The sequence below is a fragment of the Mobula hypostoma genome, chromosome 28 (assembly GCF_963921235.1).
Source record: "Mobula hypostoma chromosome 28, sMobHyp1.1, whole genome shotgun sequence".
NCBI classification, from domain to species: Eukaryota; Metazoa; Chordata; class Chondrichthyes; order Myliobatiformes; family Myliobatidae; genus Mobula; species Mobula hypostoma.
This window is the reverse complement of record NC_086124.1, coordinates 25,978,481-25,987,981: the sequence shown is the minus strand read 5'-3', so window position 1 is coordinate 25,987,981 and position 9,501 is coordinate 25,978,481. Positions and strand designations below refer to the sequence as shown.

Here is a 9,501-nt window from a genome sequence, read left to right as displayed (position 1 = left end):
AAGTACATGAATGGTGGGGCTGTGATGGGCGGAGGCAGTGGCCACTTTATCCGGGGTACACCTGTACTGTATACCTACGCGTTAATGCAAATGTCTAATCATCAAATATCCTAATCATCAAATATCTAATCATCAAATATCTAATCATCCAATCATCGGGCAGCAACACAATCCGTAAACGGTGGGAGGAATATTACTGAAGAACCGATTGGCTAGTTGCAGAATACCATACTACGATTGGCTAGAGCTGGAAGTAAACTGATTGGCTGGTCTGAATACGGAGCCGAGGCGACGGGCGAATAGTTTTCAGGGGGCGGGAGGCAGAGCCTTGAACAGGATTGGCCGGGCGCGGGTGAGGGCGGGACGGCCGGACGCGATTGGTCGGCGCGGCCACCTGCAGTGTAAGGTGGCAAGATGGCGGCCATCCGCTCGGTGAAGGTGAGGAGGGCGACCGGGGGACCGGGGCGCCGGGGATCCGGGGCGGCAGACCGGGGGACCACGTCCGGCAGCAACCGCCGAGGAGCGGGTCGCGGGTCTGATACCGAGTGCGAGGCGTCGGCAGGACCCGACTGGATTTCGTCCCCGAAGGACGTGGGCGCTGGCAGCCAGTCAGTCTCGGTGTCCTGGGACGGTCACCTCGCCCCTGGGTGTCCCCCACAGCCGCTGAGCGGTGTACCTCGGATCGGAGTCAGGTTAGATATCACCGGCACATGCTGTGAAAGCTGTTGTCTTCGCATCATGATAGAAAGAATCATAATTATAGTAAATATATATTTCATCACTTATAAATCATATAAGTGGTCCAAAATTAAAATTAAAGCGCAGTGAGGTGGTGTTCGTGGGTTCAATGTCCATTCAGAAATCAGATGGCGGAGAGGAAGAAGCTGTTCCTGAATCGTTGAGTGTGTGTCTTCAGGCTCCTGTACCTCCTCCCTGTGGTAACAATGTGGTGGGGTCGCCTTCCTTAGCCGTCGCTCCTTGAAGATGCCCTGGATACTGGGCAGGCTGGTGTCCATGATGGAGCTGACTGAGTTCACAACTTTCCACAGCTTCCCAGTGTGGTAGCCGCCTCCACCCCCATACCAGAAGGTGATGCAGCCAGTTAGAATCCTCTCTGTAGAAACTTGCGAGTATCTTTGCTGACACACCAAGTATCCTCAAGTTCCTCATGAAATAGAGCCGCCGTTGTGCCTTCCAGGGCCGCCTATTGCCTGCAGGCAGCATGTCCCAGGGGCCGGCTACGGTCCCGAGTTGGCATATCGCAAGGGCGGCCCAGATTCCCAGAGTGCTGTTTTGTTAGTTGGTTTGTAATTGTTTATCAGTGAAAAGCTTGTCTTGTGTACTGTACGTACAGATCAATTCTTCACACAATGCTTTGAGGTAGTTCAAGGTGAGCCAATAGTAGAGTGCTGAATAAAGTGTTACAATTACAGGGAATGAGCAGTGTGGTTTGGCAGAAGGGTTGATGATCATAGCAATATGGATTGTGAGGTCAAGAGCCCATCTTGTGGCTGGAAACCGTTCAGTAATGGTACAGGGCAGCTGCTGCTCCATGTGTTTGGGCTTTTGTATGTTCTGCCGAACGGGAGAGGGGAGAAGAGAGAATGTTTGGGGTGATTAGGGGTCTCTGATGACGCAGGCATTGACAAGTGTAGACAGAGTCTGTGGAGGGGAGGCTGCTTTCCGCGACGAGCTGAGCCGTGTCCGCAACTCCCTGCGGTTTCACACGCGGCCGCCGTACCGAGCCGTGCGCCCCGGCGACGGCACACACAGCACACCGCCCCCATGCCACGGAGTGGATCGGACCGTGTGGTGTTAGACCCGACAAGCCGCCGGCCGGTCTGCAGTCGACCTGTCCCTGGGGGGGGGGGCTCTCCACACGGAATTCAGCGGCTCTGCGTCCGTGCCAAGAGATTTGGAAAGGAACGGGGTCGGTCAGGGAGGTGCAGAGGGTGAGGCGACGCAGGATGGTGATGTCAGCTGCCGGGGTTGGTTTATTTTCTTGTTTTTTTTTCTCTGCCTCTCCTTCCACCCAAACCATTCACTCCATTTCCCCCCCCTTCCCTTCCCCCTTCCCTTCCCCCTTCCCTTCCCCCTTCCCTTCCCCTTCCCTTCCCCTTCCCTTCCCCCTTCCCTTCCCCCTTCCCTTCCCCCTTCCCTTCCCCCTTCCCTTCCCCCTTCCCTTCCCCCTTCCCTTCCCCCTTCCCTTCCCCCTCCCCTTCCCCCTCCCCTTCCCCCTCCCCTTCCCCCTTCCCCTTCCCTTCCCCCTTCCCCCTCCCCCTTCCCCCTCCCCTTCCCCCTCCCCTTCCCCCTCCCCTTCCCCCTCCCCTTCCCCCTCCCCTTCCCCCTCCCCTTCCCCCTCCCCTTCCCCCTCCCCCTCCCCCTCCCCCTCCCCCTCCCCCTCCCCTTCCCCCTCCCCCTCCCCCTCCCCCTTCCCCTTCCCTTCCCCCTTCCCCTCCCCCTTCCCTTCCCCCTTCCCTTCCCCCTTCCCCTTCCCTTCCCCTTCCCTTCCCCTTCCCTTCCCCTTCCCTTCCCCCTTCCCTTCCCCTTCCCCCTTCCCTTCCCCCTTCCCTTCCCCCTTCCCTTCCCCCTTCCCTTCCCCCTTCCCGTCCCCCTTCCCTTCCCCCTTCCCTTCCCCCTTCCCTTCCCCCTCCCCCTCCCCCTTCCCTTCCCCCCCTCTCCCCCTTTCCCTTCCCATCTCCATTTCCATTTCCTCCCCTCCACCGCCACCATCCATACATCCAACTCTTTCTCTACTGCTCCACCCTCCCCACTTCTGCCCACTCCTGCCTCCCCCCCCCCCCCCCACCCCTGGCCCTCCCACTCCCTCTCCTCACCCCACGTTTAGGGGATGGTGGCCCTGGTGACAGGTGGAGCCTCGGGACTCGGCCGAGCCACCGCGGAGCGCCTGGTGAGCCAGGGAGCGAGCGCCGTGATCGTGGACCTGCCCTCGTCCCGTGGATCCGAGGTGGCGAAGGCGCTGGGGGAGAGGTGTGCCTTCGCTCCCGCCGACGTAAGTGAATCTGGGGTCTCGGTGCTGCCTCCTCCTCTCCGCACCTTCCGCGGGGCAACGCCGCCCCTCGCGCAGCGTGGCGCTACATTCCCACTGCCCACCTGCCGGTCAGAATGCCATCTTAACACCCCTCCGGCGGCACGGCACCTCCTCTCCCCCGGCAGCGACCCGCTCTGATAAAGCAGAGCTGGCCTCACATTGAGAAGCAGAAATCGGGGTCCCGTCTCCGCACGGCGGGGCGGGGTCGGGGTGGACACGATGTTCCAGGTGTGATCCCAGCAGGGTGTTGAAGACCCGGCATCCCGTTCTCCGCGGGGACGGTGAGGTGGGGGGGGGGTCACAGACTCCGTCGAGGTCGAGTGTGTCGCCAGACGCACAAGTCCAGGGCTGCGTGGTTGCCATGGAAAGCTTTCCGTACCGTCGCAGAGCGTTCGACGCCCGTACTCGCTGGAGTTCAGGAAAATGAGAGGGGATCTCACTGGAACCTAACGAATATCGAAAGGCCGAGTTAGTAGTCAGAGAACATTCTGGTGCAGTACGGTCCTTTCAGTACACAACATAGTGCCGACCTTGATTATTTATTGCGATACAGCACGGAGACGGCCCTGCAATTCTATCCTAATCACGGGACAATTTACAATGACCAATTAGTGTACCGTCTTTGCACTGTGGGAGGAAACCAGAGCACCCGGAGGAAACCCCACAGGGAGAATGGACAAGCTCCTTACAGGCAGCGGCGGGACTTGAACCCGGGTCGCTGGTACTGTAAAACATTGTGCTAACCACTACACTACCCTACTTTACCATCAACCTCATCCTTTCCTCCTACATAGCCCTCCGTTTTTCTACCATTGATAAGCCTACCACAGGGTTTATTAAATACTTAGTTCTCCACCACGCACCAACCACTCTCTGTGTAAAGAACGTGCTTCTGACAAACCCCTCTAAACTTTCCTCCAGTCGCCATAAAAGTACACCGTCTGGTGTTAGCCGTTCCCGGCCGGGGGAAAAGTCTCTCTGGCTAGCCACGCAATCTGTCTCTTGTCATCTTGTACATTTCTATCGAGTGGCCTCTCGTATCCTTCATTCCGGGCAGAAAAGCCCTAGCTTGCTCAGCCTATCCTCGTAAGTTATACACTCTAATCCAGTAAAGGGTAATGAATGAACCATATAATCATATAACAATTACAGCACGGAAACAGGCCATCTCGGCCCTTCTAGTCCGTGCCGGACTCTTACCCTATCCTAGTCCCACCGATCTGCACTCAGCCCATAACCCTCCATCCCTTTCCTGTCCATATAGTTGTCCAATTTAACTTTAAACGACAAAATCGAACCTGCCTCAAACACTTCTGCTGGAAGCTCGTTCCACACAGCTACCACTCTCTGAGTAAAGAAGTTCCCCCTCGTGTTACCCCTAAAATTTTGCTCCTTAACTCTCAACTCATGTCCTCTTGTTTGAATCTCCCCCACTCTCAATGGAAAAACCCTATCCACGCCAACTCTTTACATTTTATTCTGCATTGTTATAGTTTTACTTTGTTCTATCTCAATTGACTGCATAATGATTTAGAAATAAAGATTATTTTTCACACATCCATCGAAACATTCAGTCAAATGTGTCATTTGAGGTGACGCAGTCTGACGATTGTACCGGCGGGGGGGCAGTTTGCAAGTGTCACCGCGATTCTGGCGCCAACATAGCCAGCCCACAGCTTACTAACCCGAACAGCTTTGGACTGTGCGAGGAGACCCACGCAGTCACGGGCAGCGTGTACAAACTCCTCGGAGGCCGTGGCAGGAATCGAACCCGGGTCGCTGCTCTATGCAGTGCTGCGCCTAAACCGTCCTTTTTAAACCCCCCCCCCGCCTTAAAGCCCTGCGCTCCCGTTTACTTGATCAACTGCAGCGTAACGCCGGGGTCATAGGGTCCCAGGGGTGGGGTCGATCGGACTGGTGATGCCCTTCCTCTTTTCCCGTCACACAGGTCACCTCCGAGTCGGACATCAAGGCCGCCGTGGCCCTGGCGAAGGAGCGGTTCGGGCAGCTGGACATCAACGTCAACTGTGCTGGCATCGCGATTGCCGTCAAGACCTACAACTTCAAGAAGGAGCTGGCCCACGGCCTGGAGGACTTCCACAGGGTGGTCAATGTAAGAGGGGTGGGGAGTGGGCACAGGGTGGTCAATGTCAGGGGGAGTGGGCACAGGGTGGTCAATGTAAGAGGGGTGGGGAGTGGGCACAGGGTGGTCAATGTAAGGGGGGTGGGGAGTGGGCACAGGGTGGACAATGTAAGGGGGGTGGGGAGTGGGCACAGGGTGGACAATGTAAGGGGGAGTGGGCACAGGGTGGTCAATGTAAGGGGGAGTGGGCACAGGGTGGACAATGTAAGGGGGGTGGGGAGTGGGCACAGGGTGGACAATGTAAGGGGGTGGGGAGTGGGCACAGGGTGGACAATGTAAGGGGGAGTGGGCACAGGGTGGTTAATGTAAGGGGGGTGGGGAGTGGGCACAGGGTGGACAATGTAAGGGGGAGTGGGCACAGGGTGGACAATGTAAGGGGGGTGGGGAGTGGGCACAGGGTGGACAATGTAAGAGGGGTGGGGAGTGGGCACAGGGTGGTCAATGTAAGGGGGGTGGGGAGTGGGCACAGGGTGGACAATGTAAGGGGGAGTGGGCACAGGGTGGACAATGTAAGGGGGGTGTGGAGAGTGGGCACAGGATGGTCAATGTAAGGGGGCGTCATTGGGGTTTTTTTTAATTAAATGCAATCGTGAACAATAGCCAGATCAGAAATGCTGATCAAGTCAGCTCGTTCCCAAAGGGAACTCTGATAGGCCAATCAGATGGTTCACTGCTGCTCAGTGATAGAACACAAAAAAATCATATGTACAATTAAAATTAGTAGAAATACTGGAGTCATAATGATCATGATGAAGACTGCTGGAGAGAGAGATTTATACACATGCTGTCCTCCATAATTCAAAGAGATTGAAGGTTGACAAAACGTGGCAGGAGTCCTTGGAACTAAAAGCTAATCCCCACCAGGAGAAAACAGCACTTGTTCTTTCTGCTCTGTTCTCCAGCAGTTTAAGGACTAAGTCCAGCCGGAACATAACTCACAAGTGCTCTTGAAGGTCAGGTATTAACCCTACCTACCAGCAACCAAGCAGTGCCATCCTGGTCCCCTTCATGATAGCTCATGAAGAAACATGTGACTTCCCTGCCAGAGATGATAGGTGTTTGTGCACTCGACTCCTGAAGGCTTGGACCCCATCGTCGCAGATATTTCCAGCCACAGCATCTGGAAGGCTGTTTTGATAGCACAGTGAGAGTGGGTTCAGCCTGGGTGCGTTACTGAGGAGATCGGTGGATGCCTGCTCCGAGACGCACCCGGCCCCTTCCCGAGTAAGACGTACAGTAGAACACAGCGATCTGGGAAAACAGGTCCACAATTCCTCGAAAGTGGTGTCACAGGTAGATGGGGTCATTTAGAGGGTTTTGGCACATTGGCCTTCAAAATATTGAGTCCAGGAGTTGGGATGATATGTTGAAGTTGGTGAGGCCTGATTTGGAGTATTGCGTGCAGATCTTGTCACCCATCTACAGGGAAGATATCACTGAAGATAAGATTGAAACAGTGCAGAGAAGATTTCCCTGGTTTTGAGGACCTGTATTATAGGAAGTTTGGACTCTGCTCTTTAGAGCGCAGGAGATCGAGGGGAGATTTGATGGAGGTAAACCGTGAGGGGTATAGATAGAGTAAATGCAAGCAGGCTTTTGCCACTGAGGTTGGGTGGGACTGGAACTACGGGTCATGGGGCAAGGGTGAAAGGTGAAATGTTTGAGAGGAACACGAGGGGGAGCTTTTTCACTCAGAGTGGAAGGAGCCGCCAGCAGAAGTGGGGAATGCGAGTTTGATTGCAATATTTCAGCCAAGTTTGGATAGGTACGTGGGTGGGAGAGGGTATGTTCTAGGTACAGGTTCAGCATGGAGTAAATGGGCTGAAGGTCCTTTTTCAGTGTTATAGTGCTCCATTATTCCAATACCCCCGATATCGATTCGACCACACCCACACGCTGGTGGCGGTGGGGGGGGGGCGGTTTTATGCGGCCAATTTGACCCCACCCACTCAGGCCTCGTGCGTTGTTGGGGTGTGGTCCTTTACGGTGCTAGGGGGGAGCTCTCTGACTCTGAGCAGGCTCTGTCTCCCGGCAGGTGAACGTCTGCGGGACCTTCAACGTGCTGCGGCTCGCCGCGGCGGAGATGGGCAGGAATGAGCCGGACGCCGATGGCCGCCGGGGCGTGATCGTCAACACCGCCAGCGTGGCTGCTTACGACGGGCAGGTGGGTAGCCCGCACCCACCCTTAAACCCCTTCCCCTTCGGACCAGGGGTGTGATCGCTGGGGCTAACAGTGACACACCACCCACCCCCCGCCCACAATAGAGAGACAGGAGGACGGCCATTTGCTCCATCCCAGGGCTCAAGGGCAACAATACTCCAACTATGACCTTTGACCAGCTGAACTCTAACCCTTACAAGCAGCACCACTGCATGTCAGGAGTTTCCCCGGTGTAAGTATCACCCACAACCCGAACTGGTTCAACCGCGTTGGCATGCATGGTTCGGAAAGCTCACCAAAACCTCCACTTCCTCGGCAGACCACAGGGCGTAGGAGGAGATTTGGGCCAATCAGCCCATCAAGTCTGCTCTGCTGATTTACTATCCCTCTCAATCCCATTCTCCTCTGCCTTCTCCCCGTAACCTTTGACGCCCTCACTAAAAGCCTACTCGCTACCACAATGCTTTACAGTACCGGCGACACGGGTTCGATTCCCGCCACAGCCTGTAAGGAGTTTGTACGTTTTCCCCGTGACCGCGTGGGTTTCCTCCCACGATCCAAAGACGTACTGGTTGGGAGGTTAATCTGTCGCTGTAAACTGGCCCGTGATTAGGCTGGGGATCGTTGGGAGGCTGGAAGGGCCTATTCCACATTATATCTCATAGTATAGTCAAGCCCTGCTTTAAATATACCCAATGACCCGGCCTCCACTGCTGACTGTGGCAATGAATTCCACAGATTCACCCCCCTCTGGCTAAAGAAATTCCTTCCCATCTCTGTTCTGGGACATCCTTCTTTACTGAGGCTGTGTCCTCTGGTCCCAGACTTACCCCGCTGCAGGAAACATCCTCTCTGTGTCCACTCTATCGAGGCCTTTCAATGTTCAATAGGTTTCAATGAAATCTCCCTTCATTGGGGCCGGGTGTGGGGGGGGGGGTCACAGAGACAGAGGGTGTGGGGGCCTGAGGGGGTCACAGACTGCGTGTGTGGATTTGGCCTCTAACAAGCTGTGTTTATCCCTCACTGTTAGGTGGGCCAGGTGGCCTATGCTGCCTCGAAGGGCAGCATCGTGTCCATGACACTCCCCATCGCTCGAGACCTCGCCTCACAGGGGATCCGGGTGGTCACCATCGCCCCAGGTACGGTCCGATGTGGGTGGAGAGGGAAACGGGGAGAGAAGGTGGATAAGGGAGCAAGAGACGGAAAGAGAGGGGGGAGGACCAGGAAATGGAGAGTGAAGCGGGGGAGAGAGGTGGAAAGGGAGACGGGGAGGGAGGTGGGGTCTTAAGGCCTATGGTCAGTAAACTGTTTGATCTCTTCTTGCCCTAACTCTCCCACCCTCTTAATCCCCTCCTTTCTTTGCCCCATTTCACTCATCCCTTCTGCTCCGCTTCCATCCTCCATCTCACCTCCCTCCTTGACCCCTCCTGTCTCCCCCTTTTGCCCTACTTCACCTCCCTCCTTCTCCCATTCCCTTCCTCTGTCCCCTTCTTCCCTCACCCTTTCATCATGCCACTGCCCCTTTCCTCCCCCTTTATCCCCCTCCATTCTCTTCACCCACCTCCCTCTTCCTTCTCCTACCCCCTCCATCCCTCTGCCTCCCCTCCCTATGGCTGCCTTACCTCTCACTCGGCCCCTCCTCATTCCTCTGCCTCCCCTCCCTGTCTTCTCCCTACCCCGCAGGCCTGTTCTCCACCCCTCTGCTGGAGGGCCTCCCGGAGAAGGTGCTTGCCTTCCTGAGCCGCCAGGTTCCCTTCCCCAGTCGGCTGGGCCACCCTGAGGAGTACGCCCACCTGGTGCAGGCCATCGTGGAGAACCCCATGCTCAACGGCGAGGTCATCCGCCTGGACGGTGCCATCCGGATGCAGCCTTAGGGAGCGAGTCGGCGGTCTGGGAGGGGGCAACTCCCATCGCCCCCACCACCACCCCCTCATCGCCGATCCTGGTGCTTTCTGTTCGCCTGCCTGATCGGGATACTTGGCATTCTTCCAGGAAGCAAATCCGCTTGTTTATCTGCAGTTTGCCAGATTCGATCGGAATAATGGTGTATGAACACTATTGGCAAAGCAATCTGGGACAATACAGGATCCATTTTGTTACTAAGAAGTAAAGTACATGTCCACATTCCTTCCTCTTTGTCATTTC

General features: G+C 56.0%; 1 protein-coding gene across 2 annotated transcripts; it reads left to right on the top strand.

Moving 5' to 3' along the window:
* The first annotated feature begins 325 nt into the window (after positions 1–325).
* Positions 326–9,501, top strand: hsd17b10 (hydroxysteroid (17-beta) dehydrogenase 10). 2 transcript variants are annotated; one of them, XM_063034730.1, is made up of 6 exons: positions 326–438; positions 2,849–3,013; positions 5,001–5,165; positions 7,231–7,359; positions 8,387–8,495; positions 9,040–9,501. In XM_063034730.1, exons 1-6 carry the CDS (start codon positions 415–417, stop codon positions 9,228–9,230), a joined length of 783 nt encoding a protein of 260 aa, XP_062890800.1. In that variant the 5' UTR covers positions 326–414; the 3' UTR covers positions 9,231–9,501. The 2 variants fall into 2 exon arrangements, with proteins under 2 accessions (XP_062890800.1, XP_062890801.1); XM_063034731.1 differs by lacking the exon at positions 326–438 and adding an exon at positions 540–692.